General features: G+C 47.3%; 5 protein-coding genes across 5 annotated transcripts; 2 read left to right on the top strand and 3 right to left on the bottom strand.

Annotated features, from left to right (window-relative positions):
* Positions 1-1,275: 1,275 nt before the first annotated feature.
* FPRO_16026 (uncharacterized protein) lies at positions 1,276-1,980 on the bottom strand (the record flags this gene model as incomplete). The annotated part of the gene is made up of 1 exon (XM_031225123.1): positions 1,276-1,980. One exon carries the CDS (start codon positions 1,978-1,980, stop codon positions 1,276-1,278), a length of 705 nt encoding a protein of 234 aa, XP_031090315.1.
* A 1,124-nt stretch (positions 1,981-3,104) lies between these two features.
* FPRO_16025 (uncharacterized protein) lies at positions 3,105-3,860 on the top strand (the record flags this gene model as incomplete). Its single annotated transcript, XM_031225122.1, has 3 exons — positions 3,105-3,186; positions 3,241-3,525; positions 3,583-3,860. The coding sequence occupies 3 exons, from the start codon at positions 3,105-3,107 to the stop codon at positions 3,858-3,860; spliced, it is 645 nt and encodes a 214-aa protein (XP_031090314.1).
* Positions 3,861-5,555: 1,695 nt separating this feature from the next.
* FPRO_16024 (uncharacterized protein) lies at positions 5,556-8,223 on the bottom strand (the record flags this gene model as incomplete). Its single annotated transcript, XM_031225121.1, has 6 exons — positions 5,556-6,341; positions 6,377-6,618; positions 6,707-7,056; positions 7,124-7,626; positions 7,715-7,925; positions 7,991-8,223. The coding sequence occupies 6 exons, from the start codon at positions 8,221-8,223 to the stop codon at positions 5,556-5,558; spliced, it is 2,325 nt and encodes a 774-aa protein (XP_031090313.1).
* Positions 8,224-8,869: 646 nt separating this feature from the next.
* On the bottom strand, positions 8,870-11,345 carry FPRO_16023 (uncharacterized protein; the record flags this gene model as incomplete). The annotated part of the gene is made up of 9 exons (XM_031225120.1): positions 8,870-9,267; positions 9,324-9,638; positions 9,701-9,906; positions 9,977-10,101; positions 10,154-10,254; positions 10,343-10,368; positions 10,426-10,515; positions 10,567-10,849; positions 10,910-11,345. The coding sequence occupies 9 exons, from the start codon at positions 11,343-11,345 to the stop codon at positions 8,870-8,872; spliced, it is 1,980 nt and encodes a 659-aa protein (XP_031090312.1).
* A 511-nt stretch (positions 11,346-11,856) lies between these two features.
* FPRO_16022 (uncharacterized protein) lies at positions 11,857-14,221 on the top strand (the record flags this gene model as incomplete). The annotated part of the gene is made up of 9 exons (XM_031225119.1): positions 11,857-11,940; positions 11,991-12,117; positions 12,182-12,307; positions 12,369-12,597; positions 12,659-12,799; positions 12,870-12,938; positions 13,001-13,102; positions 13,159-13,236; positions 13,327-14,221. 9 exons carry the CDS (start codon positions 11,857-11,859, stop codon positions 14,219-14,221), a joined length of 1,851 nt encoding a protein of 616 aa, XP_031090311.1.
* Between the last annotated feature and the right edge of the window lie 3,089 nt (positions 14,222-17,310).

The raw sequence follows: 17,310 nt of genomic DNA, 5'->3' as shown, positions 1-17,310 counted from the left end.
CAGACCCACGTGCGATGACGTCTTGAACATCACAGCCATGTCGACAAAGCTTAGAAAACGGCGAGGCAGTATCGTCGGGATAAGTCCGGCCTCAATGGAGCTGCTGTACAGTACTATCTTCAATGTTTCTCGTCATCTCATGAGTACCCGCTTGGTGTAGTCAAAGGAGTAGAGAGGGCGGGGGTGCCCGAGCGGTACGGCGCGCGCCAGTTTAGATGAACTAGCAAACATGTGCTGACTGGGTTAGATCAAACGCTGGTGCCTACCAGTGCAATATTGCTATGCTATTTTTATTTTTTCCTCGTTTTAGGTTGAATAACTTGGCCTGCGTTTTCTTGTTGGGAATTAAAGCCTGTACTTGTCCCGGGCCCCTATGGCAAAGTTTGTCACATCTGCGTTTTATTTTAAGGTGCACAACAGCATAGGACAACAAGAAGCTAAGAACGGCTTCCATGCCTGTGTACAAAGCAGAATGAGGAGCCAAAACCAGTCCTTTTTATACAGATGACCTATATATAGCGCCTCGATGGTGTGTACTTAGCTATAAACCCGATTATGGCATCTCATTTTCTCTTGTCGAAATGCACTCCTCTGGCGGGGCGTGCACCTACCCTAAAACAAGAAGCAGATCGCTAGCCAGCATCGTCGCAGTGAAGCCAAAAATAGCTTTCTAAATACATAACACTCAAAAGCAAAATTGTTACCCCTGCGGGTGCTGGAAATGGACCAGAGAAAGATTACTATATGTATCCTGTCCCTGGTTGATTGTTCCATCAGCTTTCCCTCGTCGCGATAACCATGGCGGTTGAGAAAGAGAGACCGGAGTAATGAGAACTTCAAGAAAAAATGGATCGCACTCAAGAATGACGGCCTCAATATCCACCAGGTTTATGACGCCGAAGTATATGTCTGTAAACGCCGCAAGGGCGAAAAGTATGAGTTTAAGTCCACTAACAAAGCGTTACCGCTGTCTGACGAGGAAAAAGTTAGTCTCAGTGACACAATATGCTTACTGTGACTAACAGAGGATGACAGAATGAAAGCTTCCCGTTACCTGTACTCGCGACAGCCGCGGATGCCATACGTCATAGGAACAGCCAAAGTCCAATGAAGGGGACTGCTACGGCGGAACGTCCAAAAGGGCCAATACTGACAGGGAACTAATTATTAGAGCCCAAAGAGAAATGTCGCAATAAATTATAATTGATCTTAATGAAAATTTGCGTTCCACCCTCTATGCGTCACAAAGAGTTGTTACCAATCTGAAATATCTTACTAGATAAATTTCGCAGAAATTCCAGTGAAACTCTTGGTGGCTGCTGTCTTTCGTGAATACGTCACATCAGCGCTTCGTTGCGTGTCAAAAGGGGAGAAACCCTGTGTGGCCATGGAAACAACACTCTCGTTTTCGGGCAACATTGAAAACTGCCAAAGCTGATCCACGTTGGGTGTGCAGATCGGGTTGTCAAAGACTATAGCTGTGGGATATGGCTCGTTGCTGACGGTGAAGGTCCAGCTGTCGCATGCAAAGAGACTGCTTGGCTGAGAGCCCGTTGAGCTTTCTAGCATTGTAGGGCTACATATTTCTGATAATTCCCTAGTACCATCGATTGAGACTGTTCGTTTCCCCCCTTCTGGGAGTTTAGGCCCTCTTGTTGATGCGTGCGTCGAGAACCCGGACGTTGTGTCTGAAGCAGGATTACTCCCGGTGTGGTTACCAAGTTGACGGCGAATAGTTGAGTCTAGCGAACCGAGCACCTGTAATAAATTGTCCCTTTCCTTTGCGACCTGGTCCAGCCGAGGTAATAACGAGACTATTCGCGCCTTTGATTTGTCTTGTCGTAAAGTTTCAACCATATTCTCAAGATGCTTAATGCGACTTTTTGTCCTCTCACGCGCCTGCTTCTGGGACTTGCGATCTGCTTCCTGCTTCTTGAGCCGGCGGGCCAAGGCCGTGCTGTTGCATGTTTTTTCGTTCATGGTGTCTCGCTCCGGGATGGAAATAAAAGGATAAACGTATAGCCGAGTTAGAATGCGAGCATACGGGTCAGGACCGTATCCCAGAACAGGAAGAGACAGAAATAAAAGTCACAGGAATAAATCTAACCAACAACAGCAAGGTTACTGACAGTCTGTTCAAGCTGACGCTTTAAGTACCGCAGAAATCCGGTGTTCATCTTTGCCATTTCTCAGTCCAGCATACCAGATGTCTCAAGTTCTCATCATTCAAAGGCGTCGGCCGCGGTCCAACCCCAATTTCTTGCAATCGCTGAATGTCATCACCAAGCCCTGGACCTGGGGTATCGTGCAGGATGGTCTCGTACGCAATACATCAGTGACCTATCGTCTTGATCCATGATGCATGACATCTGTATGGAGAAAATGAGATAGACCTTGCACGCCAAGCCATGTAATCCGTGTTTCTCAGTAGCAAGGGATGGTTACAACGATCCACTGAGGCGCGGTTCAAGTATCACCCGAGACAACGACTCACATGGGTCCCCATGGTCTACTACTAGCAACCATGTTAAAGCCAAAAGATCGGCGGCATATTAGGTGCATTGTCACATTTGATCAACAGTCTAACAGATACAACCCGGCGATAGAGGGCCGATGCCGAAATAAGATTGAGCTTTGGGGCTTTGCATCATGGGGATGGTAAATAGAAAAGTTCATCTGCCGCGATGCGTAATTCAGTCCATGATATACGGTTATACAGGTAGATTAAGCCGTGGGTTAACGAGTTCTGGCCATTGGCTTGGTACCAACAGAAAACTTGATAATTTGACTTCATACCTGAGGCAGCACATCACTTGGAACTCTGTCGAACTTCACCCTTGCGTCAAGCTTTCTCCAATCAAAGTCCAAACCTTTCTAAAATCAGTCAATTATCATTTCCGAGTGATATCCCTTCAAGCCACACTATCAATTTCCAGAAGCCACAAATTAAAAAGTCAGACAATCTACCAAGTGAGTACATATGACCAGACCTCCTGGTTTTCTTTACCTAACAACCTCTTTTTCTTTACGCTTGCCCTATCCTTTTACTTCTGTTTTCTAGAATCATTTCTAAGTCACATCGTTCTTTACTAACGTCGCTTTCGATGGATTGCCAGCTGCTATACAGAAGCAAGGTTGACAAGAGTAAGAAAAATAAACTTAGTTACGACAGGGCTCGTGTAGCGTGTGGAAAGTCTCCCAGGCATGCTTATCAGTATATACGCTAACTGGTAGCTTTAGGCCACTGCCGAAAACGCAAAATCAGGTGCGTTCGGCCTGGAGATGATCGTCAGACTCCATGCGCTAGCTGCTCCCGCCTGAAGAGGGAGTGCAACCTGGTGTCCGGCAAAGCAATTGACGTCGCTATCCCTGACCAATGGCCGGCCCCGGTAATTGACCAAAGGGGGTCCGATACCTTCAACGCACTTGAGTTGACTAGTTCATTAAGCTTATCTATGCCACGAGACGATTCAGATGCCATTGCGGCTGCCCTGAACCAAACATATACTGATTTCGAAATAGAACGTTAGTCGAAAAGAAAAGAAATTGCATCTAGGCCTATGATTTCTGATTGTTTCCTAGTATTCCTTTCCCAGCCTTCTTCCAATCTACCTGGAGTTGCAGAGTCAGGTTGCATGGATGTGAGCTGGCAACAAACCCAGGTCATACCCCTTGCTTGGGCCGATACCATCAGTCTCGGCTACCCCATTTTACCAATATTTCAATCGGACCCTTCAGGGTCATCTCTAGACACGCGCTCATACAAATACATAGACATGGGTCCTGGACACAGGCTGAACGAGGTCTACGCGCAACCGCGTTCGTGTTGGGAGTTGGGTGCGCTAGGAGGCTTCAGCTAGAGCACACCTACCAAAGCATGGGGGACAGAATAAATCGTCCTTCGAGGGTCTGCCGCTGGAATGATTTGCGGGGAGGATTGAAGATCGAGCACGCCTAGATTAGCAAGACAAATAGAAGAAGCAGTACGAGGCGAACAATAACTCATATTGAGAAAGGACGCTTAATCACAGAGTCCCAAAGTGCCACAATATTCGAGTTTTATTCCGAAATTCCTGGTGGTTTCGAGAAGCTGCCTGGTTCCGGAAATTCTCATGGTTCAGTTCCTGGATCATAGCCGAAGAGGTGTGTTATCGTGAATTGGCTCAGGTCATCTATTTCTAACGATCCGTAGCAATGTGGTACGATGAATCGACCCAGGTTGTCGTTGGCGCTACTCATCATCTCATCTATCTCAATCGGCATGGTGTTAGTTTGAGATCCCAGGTGTAGCTGTTCGCTCGCGCTTTTCTCAAGGAAGTTGTGAACATTGGGTGACTTCTCATCCAAATAGTTAACTTCGCACTGAGCCCTACTCTCTGTAGTCTGAGAGAAGTTGGTACCCGAGTTCGACAATGTCGCTGGAGGATGTGTCGGTTTTTTGGCACGCCGACGAGGGCGGGGTAAAATTGATCGCTTGGATTGTGCTGCCTACGTGTCGGACACTATTCTGTAGGCATATGAACCCTTGCTTGTGGTTAGAGTCTGTTTTGCTGACCCCATTTTTGCTATGAACTCCAGACCGCATCAACGATATGCCGACACATTGACCATGCAACCTTGGTTCACATCAAGGTTGGACGTGAGGCCATGTTGTGAGAGGATGGCCCTATGCGGGGCTTTGCTGACAGCGATCGCGCAAGGTCAGCATGTGACCGTGCAGGGTGGACCCGGATTAAAGTTATTGGCACAGGTAAAGTTGACCTTGCCACGAAGACATCCCCAAACCGAAATGTCTCCCACTGGCACCCTCCGATTGAACAACGTACTGCACGCCCCTAACATTATCTGTAACACCATTGGATCGCCCGTTCTAAATGACTACGACGTCTTCACTCCGTTTTCCAAAACCTCCTCTGGTTCCATCAACAGGCTTTTTGATGGCTGCCTCATAGCCTATTGTAAGCCGGCGACCCAAGCTGTCCGGTTTTTCCGAGTTCGTCTCAGCGGACCCGGTCGGTCCCAAGGTTGGCCCTCCACCCTTGGATCCATCCACGAAATACCTACTTTGGGCGGAATGGCCGGACAGCGAAAGAAAAAAGCATGACAATGTTCAACTTCTATTGCATGATATAGACACAGCCGGTGGGCCTCTGAAAGCGACTAAGAATGCATGGGTGAAGAAGCACTATGGGGACGAGTTCAAGTTTCTCCAGGTTCACGGTTTGAGCATCTTCAAGGAAGAAGATCGAGCAGAGGGCCGCATCACCGTACGCACAATGATATCGCGCGACAACGAAGAAACCAGTGCAATCTAGTTAAAGGGAGCCAGTACGATTCTATCTATCATCTAGGCTTACGCAATATTGATCAGGCGGAATACTCGAGACAAAATGATGCTGTACTGGATTATGTCAACAATCAGGTTTGAGCCTTGCGCACGAGTTGTATGCGGTAGTCGATCGAGCCATATTAGTTCAACCAGATTGAATTGAGCTACCCAAACGTTCTATTTTTCACTGTGATTGACTGTATCTATTGCTCCCAACTTGTCATGCTCATCCTTTAACCATCTTTCGACGCCTCAACTTGCGCAATCGCCTTTGCTCCACTTGGCACGATGATCGCAGCGTCACCCGATGAACTGTCTGCACATGGGCCCTGAAATGGTCCATATCATGGAATTCGAGATTCTGTCCTCGGTTTTGGGTGCGACAAGCAGGGTGTGTACACACCATCTTCTCACCACGTTGCAGTGCCCTCTCGCGGTCTATCAAGTGCTGGTCATCAAAGTGGTCGTTCCTAACGGTCGGTCGACAATACGAAAAGGCACGCTCCTCGAGGGAGAGCCGCTCATCGCCGATGCAGTCCGGGCATTGTCCGGGTTGCATGAGGAGAGGAAATTGATCGAGGCTAGGCTCAGGCTCACTGCCCGCTTCGCTAGGTTCGGTTTTGATGTGCGGTTGAGCCTGAGCCCTGACAATTTGCTGGACGCGATGACGCTTGACCGTCTCGCGTTTGTCGCACAGAGACACCATGAATTGGATAGCTTCGATCCTTTGTTCGAGAACCTGATCCTCTGTGAGACCATCCTGCTGATGGCAAAGAATATTTGCTAGCCGGTCGCGTTCTGGTATATGCACATCGATGACAGGTTCTGTGTACTCCTCCTCTTCCTCCCCCCGTGCCTGCTGCTCAATGTCCCAAGTGGGACGGTGGTAAAAGTACTCCTCGCGGTATTCTTTAATGACCTGCTTTTCGCGGTAGGCTCTCTTCGTTCGGATTTCGTTGGTAAGTCGGCGGATTTCTTCCTCGTTCTCATGCCCTTCGATGCGGTACTTGCCCTGCTTCAATTGTGCAGCTGTTCCTCAAGTTCGACAATTTCCGGGTCTGGCGGCAGGTTAGTCCAAACCTCATCAGGCACCATATCAGCTGTATCTCGAGGATCACGCGTAAGGCTGACGTGTGCGAACAAGCGGAACAGCTGGCTCTCCTTTTCTTCTTCTAGGAACGCGTTCTGGAGGTCGAAATTCGCAATCTCGTTGAGGTACGCGCTTTGAAAGGTCATAAATCGGGGATCTTGGCGCATCATCTGATCGCGAACGGAGTCGGGTGCGTCCCCTGTGAAGAATATCGTCAGTACAGGGAACAATGATGTCATGGCGATAAAAGCCGGCATTTAAGGGACGCATGTTGTACAAATACGCACCGTTAGCCGCGTTGCCAGCGCCTCGCCTAGCGAACCTAGGTGTCCATTTCCTTTCATGTCCCGAGTCAAGACTCTGTTGACCTATGTCGTCTCTGAGCTTGGAGTACAGCATGGCCTCATCAGCAGAGAGCTCCGTGCCACGATATCGGCGAAAGATTGGAGTCTTTAACATAGACTTCTTCCATCGGAGCGGGATACAGTGCTTGAAGCGCGGTGGCTGCGATCCGAATATAACGGCTGCATCTGTCAAGCTCGGAGCATCGAATGCATTGTCGTGGAGAACGAGAGCAAGAATCGTGGAAACAGCACAGAAGAGCAGCTTTCTCGTGGGTGTGAAGTAGAAGATGGTACTGCAGCGATTGTTAATATACAGAACGCCCGAATGCTCGCCGTTTGGGACAAGCATGAGATACTTACGGCTTGGGCTTGTTGTCAGCGCCTTTATGATGAACGAACTTGATGGCCATGGCTGGCATGCATCGTCCAGTGGCCAGGTGTCGGACGATCATCATCTGGATATCCTCGTAGCAGAGGGCCTTGGGGCGCCCGCGTCCCACCGTCTCTTGACAGAGAAGGCCATTGAGAACCTTGGACTGTTCATCCGCAGGGGTTTCCTGCTCTTCACTGCTCGCTGACGAAGACAACTGGACTGCATTCTGACCAAAAAGTTCTTGGATGGAACCGTCTTTTGGCTTCTGACGCTCAGCATCTACTAGCTCGGCCGGCCGTGCGCCCGTATAGCACAGAAGTTGGTAGCAGCCAGCAAGGTTGATGCGGTGCCGTTCGCCTGGGAAGATGGTCGTATCGTATGCGATGTTTAACGTCAGGATGATTCGTAGGTTATCGGCGTTGAGTACCGGCTTGCCATCGATGTTTGGCGGGCGGTGTCCGAATCGTGGGACAAGGACGCTGCGATAATACTGGCTGCCTGTTACTAGAGCTCAAGAATGGGCCTAAGCACTACCCTAGTGTACTGTACAGCCAGACAGAAAGGATTTCCCGACATACCTTGTACACTTCCTTGGTGTCGTTCCGATCCATATACTGGCCATTTACCGTCGTGTAAAGCTGTTGGAACTGGCGAATGTACTCGTGTCCGCTGCCCCATGATGTGATCTTGTACCGCTCGCAGATGTAGAGGAGGAAGTCCTGCGTCGTCCCGCGGTCGAGGTTCTCGAGCGTCGCCTTCCATTCGCCGACCTTCATGTCAACGCAGTAGCTGTGCGCGAGGAGGTCAGTACACGGAAAAGGTTGCAGAGAAGCGATGCGATCTGTACCACATACCGCCTCCATTTGTTAAAGATGCCGCTGACGTTGATCTCGGTCTGCTCAGAGTATCTGGGCTTGATGAAGCGCACGGTGCCGAGCTGCGCGCGGTGAGCAGCATGCTCTTCCACCGAGAGCGTGGGTTTCTGCTTTGCGGCTCGATTTTGTGCTTGTCGGGCATTGAAGCGCTCGAGGAAAGATGCATGATTTTGGTGCAGACCATTTCTGGCCGTAGTCACGCTGGTGGTCATCGGGAGGTAAGCAGACTGGTGATCAACAACAGCTGCGAGAAATGGAATGAGCGCGAGGACCAGTGAAGAAAGTGAATGAGAGGGAGAGCAGATCGATGAGGAATCCAAAGGTGGTCCATGTCGCTATTTATGGTCCAAGAGGTTCATGGCATGCTCGCGAGGGTCGACCCCGGGCGGCAAGTAATGGACTCAACATGGTCAGCATGTAAGCAGCAGGAGACACAAAGAGGACAAAGGATGCTGAAATTAGACGCCCAGTCGCTGATGGATGGGACCAAAATGGGGATGCGTGTCTTTTCCGCAGCGGCCCTGGCACGTGCAGGGGATCTGTGCGCCAGGGGTTGCGCAGGTATATAGTACCTGTCTTCCTCCTCTTGTCGCTCCCTCCCCCGCACTGCTGATGCCTCCAAAAACAGCGACACATTCCGCCCAAAATGGAGGCACCAACAGCGCTTTCTCTGTTTAAGGAGTAATAAGGATTTTTAATATACTTATTTATTTAATATACTTACCTATTATTATAATATATAATAACTTGATATAATAAATAAGTATTTATTAAAGTATAATATTATTCAAAATATTTTTCATAATATACTTTCTAAGTCTACATATATAATTTAATTATAAAATATAAATTTTAATTTTATAGCTTAGCAGCCCATTTTATATCTAGCAGGCTTATATACTTCTCATATTCCTTTAAACACTCTGCATTACTTATTGCGCCAGCATTCTGCACTCTTTGCCCTATCACGACGCTCTTGACGGCCTTCTCCACCTTCTTACCGCTCATGGTGTACGGGATGTCCCTGACGTGAAGGATATACGCTGGGACATGCCTCGGACTCAACAACGTCTTTATGGCATCGCGGATCTTTAACTCTAGCGCCTCATCGAAATTTATGCCATCCCTCATCTTGATGAACAGTAGAACCTGCTCGTCTTGATCCTGGGGTCGCCGCTGGCCTACGGCGATGCTGTCATCCACCTCGGCGAATCTGCTGACCACGTTGTATATCTCGGCAGTGCCAAACCGAACTCCTTGAAAGCGGTCAGTTTTGTCGCGTCAAAATATAAACATAGGGAGGAACTCTCACCGCCAGGGTTGAGGACACCGTCGCTGCGACCATGGACTAGGTAGCCCTTGGTCTTGATATCCCTGCTGACAAAGTCTCCATGGCACCAGACATTAGGAAAGGTGTCAAAGTACGCATTTCGGTACTTTTCATCTCCTCCTTTCCCCCAGAACGTCACCGGCATACTCGGGAACGGTTTCGTGATAACTAGCTCCCCTTTCTGTCCGGAGTCATCGATATTGTTGCCGTTCTCGTCCCAGATCTCTACCTTCATGCCCAGAGCTGCAGCCGCAAGTTCGTTACCATGTATCCGAATGAGATTATTGCCGCCAATAACTGCCAAAGACCGATCAGCTTGATGCAACCCCGCCGCTTCGACTCATGTCAAGATCACTTACTGCCTCCAAGCATGTCCGTCCCTCCCGAACCATTATGGAGACCGACTTCTTTCGGAAAGACTGTGTAGAACCAGTCACAGAGTTCCTCGGAAAGCGCCGAGCCAGATACGAGCACTGTCTGTAAGGCTGCCAGCGACGGTAGCGGACCGTTAAGGTCTCTCATGAGCGTCCCGAGGAATTTTGGACTCGTGCCCCAATGGGTGACGCTGATGTCGGCGCCATAGTCAGCCTCTGGTAACAAGGGTGAACCTTGGTCCATCATATGCGACAACTTACCCTTGTTCTTCTAGAAACCTTAATTGGTAAGACGGTCTCGGATGGAGCGGGCTCCCATCGTAAAGAATAATCTTGCAACCAACGCTGAGAGCTCCCACGAGCATATTCCACATCATCCACCCAGTCTATGAGATCTTGTCAGCGGATGCGCGGTCAGAGACGAGTCGGGCAGCTCACGCTTGTATACTGATAGTATATTGAGTCGATGCCAAGGTCCATGGCCAACGCCATATCCATCTTATGCTTTAGAAGCGCACCACCTCCGGAGTGACATATGCCTAAGCCACAATTAGTCAAAGACCCCCATCTCCAGAGCTAAGAGATATGTGCTATTGGTTGGCTGACAAAGGAATCCTTTCTTCGTACATTTTGGCTGGCCAGTCGTTCCGGACCTGCTGACCAGTTAGTTTCTTTTTAGGTCACCAAGGAGCCTCCTGGATGATACTGACGAATACAAGATATAGACGGGATGGTCAAATGGAACCTGTAAGAACTGCAGGGACTCTAGCGGGACGTCGAGGAATTCGTTGAGGGAGATTCTGGCTCTAATCAGCAACCTGCTGTGGACTCCTCAGGAAGCCAGCACTCACACAGTGTCATCTTCCCAAGCTGGGCCGCTGACGACGACCTGCTGGAGTCCAGTGCCTTGATGCTTCAGTCTTTCAACGACAGTTGCCAGCTTCTTGCGGAGGTCTCGTGACTTGCCGCCGTAGAGGACACGGGATTCGAGGAACAGGACCTTGGGCTGAGACTGAAGATATCTCTCGACAATCCCATTCACCCCCATCTCGGGTGAAGTTGAAGAGAAGATGGCGCCGATGCTGGCACAGGCGAGCAGAATCAACACCGCCTCTAGAGAGTTTGTCATAACAGCTGCGTAAAAGTCAGTGGCACTGACTTCAAGATATCACACAAGAAGGGGTGCTATTATACCTGCCACGCGATCCATCGCCTTGACATGAGCAATTCTCAGCGCGCTCGTGTACCGAGCTATCTCACGCTCCAGCTGCTTCCACGTCAGATGCTTCCACTGCGTGCCCGCCTCGCGACAAGCCGACACGGCGATCTTGTCGGGATGCGCTGCCAGACCCACGGCGAGCACGTTCTCGGTGAAGTTTAGCCGGGCTCCGGAGTACCACTCTGGTCGCGGCCACATGCGGGAGCTATCACTGACAGCTCGACTGGGAGGCGCTGAGTACACTACGCCACAGAAGTCCCATATTTCCTGGTAAAATAACTCGGTCTCATTCACAGACCACTTGTGTAATTGCTGATAGTCGGCGAGGGCCAGATTGTGCTTCAGGTTGACATGTCTTTTGAAGGCCTCCAGCTTTGTCAGTTGAGGGCTTGGATGAGCCCAGGTTGCCATCTTGGTTGGTAGTCAAGACCTGTAAGAAAAGAGCCAAAGTGTGTGCAATTCTAATGTGAATCAAACACTGGACCACCTCCAACGTTTCATACTCACTCACTTATAACACAGAACTTTGGTTAATTGGTCATTGACACGACAGTCTCTCCCCATTCAATGCCTCGGCAATCAGCAGGGGACTAAAGCGATGCCACTAGACAGGGGAGTTCCTCCGGCCGGTGCGGGGCTTCTCATGCGAATCTTGCGGAAATTGCTTCTTAGGTTTCTCCGGGAGCATTATCTGTGGGTCTTGTACCCTATACGACCGGCGTATACTAGTCTCTCCGTTCGGAGAAATCCCGTCGACTATCACCCATGAATCTCGGTGATGCAAGAGTAGGAGTTGTGGTGTGGTGTCTAATGGATTCTCACTGATACTTAATACAAGAAGAAACTCTGGGCAAGCGCTGGCACGACACATGCACACTCTGATAAGCTTTGGCAGCTCACTTTGATTATCAAAGAATCCAAAATGGAGAATACTGACGTCATCATTGTTGGAGCAGGTCCATCTGGTCTTGCCCTGGCCATCGCCTTAGCCTCTCGCAAAATCAAAGTAAGTTTCACTCTTATCTTTTAACATCGCGTCGCGCTAACGGAAACAAGTCTATCGTGTTGGAGAAGAACTATGAGATATGTACCGACCCGCGAGCGATCGCCATGGCTGGTGATTCCCAGCGCATCGTCAACCTGCTCGGCGTCAATCGATCCTTAATGGAAGAGATAGGACAGGGTTAGTCAAAATCTGGTACACAAGTCGCATCAGATATCCTGCTAACCTTTGCGTTGGACTGCAGTCATGACCTGTATCCACTTCCACCAGAACACTTTCACCTCCAAACCCTTTGCCAGCATCGAGCATGAACGCGACTGGCTTGAGCAGACATTGCCGCCGGGGTTTGTCTTATTGCAACCCGAGCTAGGTGAGAACATGACATCTATGCCCTGGACGATGAGCTATGTAAAGGTTGACCTCAGCTCCAGAGAAGAAATTCCGTCGCTCGATACAGGCGTCCGAGTACGCCGAGCTGAGGCTGAACTGCACCGTGACAGGGATTCGCGAAGTGGATGGTGGCGTCCAGGCGACCTACCAACGAGAGGACGGCGAGACGATAGACATTCACGGCAAGCATCTTGTTGGCGCAGATGGCAAACGTGGATACGTCCGCAAGGGATATCTGGAGGCCAAAGGAATAAAGCAGCTTCCGGGACTGTATGATGGCCAAACCTCATTTCTGCGACAGTGACAGTTCCGAGACCTAACAGTGTCCTAGGTATCAGTACGACGCGGCTTGGATTGCAGCCAACCTGCGCATCACTCTCCCAACACCCACTTCGCACCCTTCCTTTCCGCCGTGGAAACTCGGATACCAACCCGAAGAGTTGTGGGATATCTTCTGGCCTGGGGGATTCCAGTAAGCTATAGGATTCATCAACGTTTCTCCTGACTTGGCTGCGCTTGATAACTGACTATGCTCTGATTAGTTTCTGCACCCACGCTAAGATGCCTATTGCAGCAGGTCGATTCGGGCCGAGAAATCAGAAATACTGGAGGTATTAGTTTAAAAGTTGCGCGCTGTTAAAGAGGATCTAGTAGTTCTCATTATACATTTTAGGTTCGAATACGAGTTGCCCCCGAGTTACATGCCCGACGACTTTGAAGAGCATCTGAAAGTGCAGATAATGCCACATATAACCATTCCAGGACACCTATTCAGGTAGCCTTCCTACACAAAGAGATGAGATGATAGTTAGCTAATGAGTTGGTAAAAAGTCGCAAGGGTATGAAACTAGACGAACCGGTGTCCTTCCCATGGGACTGCGTGGAGGTCTTGCGTTGTGCACCAGCCAAGTAAGTCCCAATGCTATCTCATACCCTGTATTTTTCGTCTTGTCGCTTCCATTTAGTTGAAACTTGCTAATTTCTACTATCCGAGTTCAGTTTCTCGCAAAAAGTCGTGAATCGGTGGTTTCACGGCAACATCTCACTTATAGGTGACGCGGCCCATGTGTTCCCCCCTTTCGGCGCCCAGGGGATAGCGAGCGGTATACGGGACGCGCTGGGCTTGTCATGGAGGCTCACACTCCTCTTTGGCCCCCATTCGTGTTTCTCTACACCAGAACATCGCGACGTCCTGCTTGAGGGATGGTCACGAGAGCGGCGTAAAGGTGTGGACGTCTCTAGCATCCTCACGGCGAGGAGCGGCAACATACTCCTAAGCAAGTCTACTTCCCTCGTGGGCCTCCTCAAAGTCATTGGCGGAGTGCTAGACTTTGTACCCTTTGTCCGAGACAGGCTGCTACGATTGACCTTTGACGAAAGTGATGGTCACCGTGGAGTGGACAGCGGCTTCTTTTTGGAGAAGGAAGGGGGAGGTGTCAAGACGGCCCAGGTGTGCCTTAATACCATCACTGGCGTCACTCAGCTATCTGATGAGGTCATCTGGAAGCAAAGTGGCGTGCTTACCCTTCTCCTTTTGCGTCACCCCGACAAAGAGGAGGCCGTGGGTATTAAGGAAATACTCGATGAAGCGGGCCTGCCGCCGTACCTTCTCTCGGAAGATATTATTGAACTATGCGAGGGTACTTTTAACGATGGCACCGAATTGCTGTCGCATTTGGAGACTAACAAATTCTTTCTCGGCACTGAGGAAGACACCGTGAGGATCATGGCCCAGCCACTGATGCCACATTATAACCCTTCTGCTTTCCGGGATCGGTTCCAACCTGCAACCCGCTATGCACTAATCCGTCCGGATCTCATTGTCTTTTCACAAGCCCGAAGCCCGAAGCAGCTGGGGTTGCAATTAAATGCAGCCCTTAATATGTTAACTTAAGCAGTAAAGGAGTAGAAAGGTTGCTAAAAAGGGGGGTAATTTAAAGCACCTTCTTAGAATATAACTTTAAATTTAATAAATAATTAGAACTCTATATTTAAACTACTTTAGCTTTAAAGCTACTTATCTATAAGTAATAATTATTTAAAAATGTTTAATTTATATATTATAAGTAATTCTTTATATTTAAATTTATATATTAATTAAATAAATAATTTAAATCTCTATCACCTCTTAATAAGTAAGGTTTTATTAAGTTAATATTATTATAATTAGCTATTTTTATTATAACCTAGACTTAGAAATATATAACCTAGTTAAAAAACCTTTTCTTTTTAATATACTTTAACTTTTTTATATTAATTTACTTTAAAAATTATTAAGACCTTATTATTTAACCTTTTTTATAATAATTTTAAGCCTAATAGCTATATATAAGGCTATTAAAAAGAAAAAGAAAATATTAAAAATATTAAATATTATATCTCTTTAAAGTAAATACTTATTTTAAAATATAAGTAAAACTATTTTTAAAATAAGTATTAAAATTTAAATTAGAATTAAGTAAATAAATATAAAAAATATATTATTTTACTTATAATATATTCTTTTTAATTATTAATAAATTATTTATAAGTTACTTTTTTTATACTATTTATATAACTTATTTACTATATAAACCCTTATTTTTATATAATTTTAATATAAGAATATTTAAAATATATATTATATAAGCTAATTAAGTAATATTACTTTATAAAAATAAAAATTAAATTATTTTAAGTTTTTATATATATATAATTAAAAATTAGATTTTTTAAGTATTCTTTTAAATTTTATATAGAAGATTTTAAACTATTAAGGATTTCTTAGTAAATACTAGTAATTCTTTAATAATATAAGTTTAACTTACTTTAAAAATTCTCTAATTTTATATAGTTAAAATAGAATTATATAGTATTTCTTTCTTAATAATATAGCTAATAATATATATAATACTATTTTTAGTATATTTTTACTACTAATATATAGATTTATTTAAGAGATTTAAAGTTTAAGGAAAGTAGTGGGAAAAGGTGGCCAGTCTGTAGGGGTGGCCTGTCTTTGGGTGGGGGACGTTAAGACCTAGAAGTGATGTGGCCAGGTAATATACCCAAAGCGTACAACGACACTTACGAGGGAGGGAAATTGAAATTCCTAAAGGGGTCCCAACATTCGAGCAGCTTGTAGTGCATTTAGCGCTGATGGGCGGCGGGTCTTCTGTCGTGGCGGGACTAGCGCTCAGACTATTGAAAGTCGTGAAATTAGCTTCAACATAAGAATTTGCCAAGGGGGCCTAGACCAAGGTTTAAATCCTAACTAGACGCAGAGCTCTTTAACATTACGGACTGGCTGGACGCCACAGGCGTACTGCTTCTGACTCGCTGATCTCTGCTTCTTTACTACAATGGAGGTGCTGATCAAAATGGATTATACTCTATCAATTCATTTAGTAAACTCGAGGCATTTCGGCATCGACCTTGTCTTGAACAGATATGCAGCCTCGGCGGTTAATCGCGGGCTCAAAAGGCAGTTGACTTTTGGGGCTAGTCCAAGGTGAAGCTAGTCCGCAAACCATCAAAGCTGAAATGAAGACGAAAGCCAGCGCTCGGCCCATTAAAATGCTCCCGTGACCACAGATACGGCATGGCGCTGTCGCGCGACGCATCACAGGGAAATTGCGTTATTAATACCGTCCACCATGCAGATAGACTTCCCACACTTGCGTATGTGCTATCCCTTGATAGTTTACAAGGGTCAACAAATTCTTGAACCCTTGAGGCTGTGGCGGTGCAGCGACATCTCAAAATATACGTGGCCGGTTTTCAGCGGTACCTCGATGCTGGTGGTTTGTCTGCGTACAGAGGATGTACTCTTGATGTCGAGAAGCCTGCTTGAGCCCGAAAATATTCGGTACTAAAAGTCATCCCTGCAGTGCGCCGTCCCGTTCCTAAGGGATGGACACTCCCGCCTGGAATGAACTAAAGTGATCCGTAAAAGTTTTTTTAACTATTCCTCTTTTGTCTGTAGAGTAGATCCCAACTTCAGGACTTGCTAGAATAATATGCGCACACCTTTACAAGAATTACCGGATTAACTTTGTTTGCGATCCAGCGCCCATCTGCTCTTGTGCACGATTTTACAAATCAGTCAGGACGTCGCAAGTGGGTACTCGCAGGGGTATTCGCTTTTAAACAAGTGTTCATTGGTTCATGAGCAAACAGCAGGGATGTGTGCATTTTAAACGATTACTGATTGGTTACTGTGAAGCAGGGGAGAGAGCCCGCTTGAATAGCTGCTTACCCTATATACACTCTAAAGTCAACTTTTTGGCCGTTATAGGTCGCCTCGAATAGAAAAAATGCATTTTCTTCGCTTAAATCAACTTATAGAAGTTTTTACTACAGCGTGGTATATTTTTTGGTCTCGAATCACTACGGTTGGAAGATGTTGCGTCGAGATCTGCTTTTTTGCTCTGTTTGAACAGACATGTCAACCCTGACCCTTCCAACCGTCATAGATATCAAAGAAGAGCTGTAGATTATCGAGAAGGCTAGTGTTAGCCATTATTTTAGTACCTTAGGAATGCACTGGATTCTGTTGCCTTCGTACTGTTGTAGTGGATGATGTTTTAAAAAAGGGGTCTAACGGGAAGTGCTTGAGATGTCATGCGTGCACAGACCAGTATTTTGGTAATTTAATAAAATACGTAGACATGGCGGCTAATAGGCGGACGGGTACCCGTCCTTCTAAAATGGGACGGGTCCCGTCCCAATTGCCATATCTGGTATAGCTCACTCCGCTATCGGTCTCTTTCGCGCCGTTTCGAATGTCGCGTTTTATTGCACTCGTTGCTAATCGTGTCGAGACTATGGGCTTACGACGACTGCTTGGCTATGACCGTCAACCAATCTCAAAGTCCAACACCGTTTCCTGACGATTGTACCCCCCCCCCCCCCCCCCGAAGGCGAGTATGAGTCACGGGAGGCGTTATCCGAGGCAATCAACGCCTGGGCGGCGACTAGGGGCTACGCGTTCATAACTGGAAG

Source organism: Fusarium proliferatum (genome assembly GCF_900067095.1).
Source record: "Fusarium proliferatum ET1 genome assembly, contig: FPRO_scaffold019, whole genome shotgun sequence".
NCBI lineage: Eukaryota > Fungi > Ascomycota > Sordariomycetes > Hypocreales > Nectriaceae > Fusarium > Fusarium proliferatum.
Note: the sequence above shows the minus strand (reverse complement) of the source record. Positions and strands in the feature narration are given on the sequence as shown.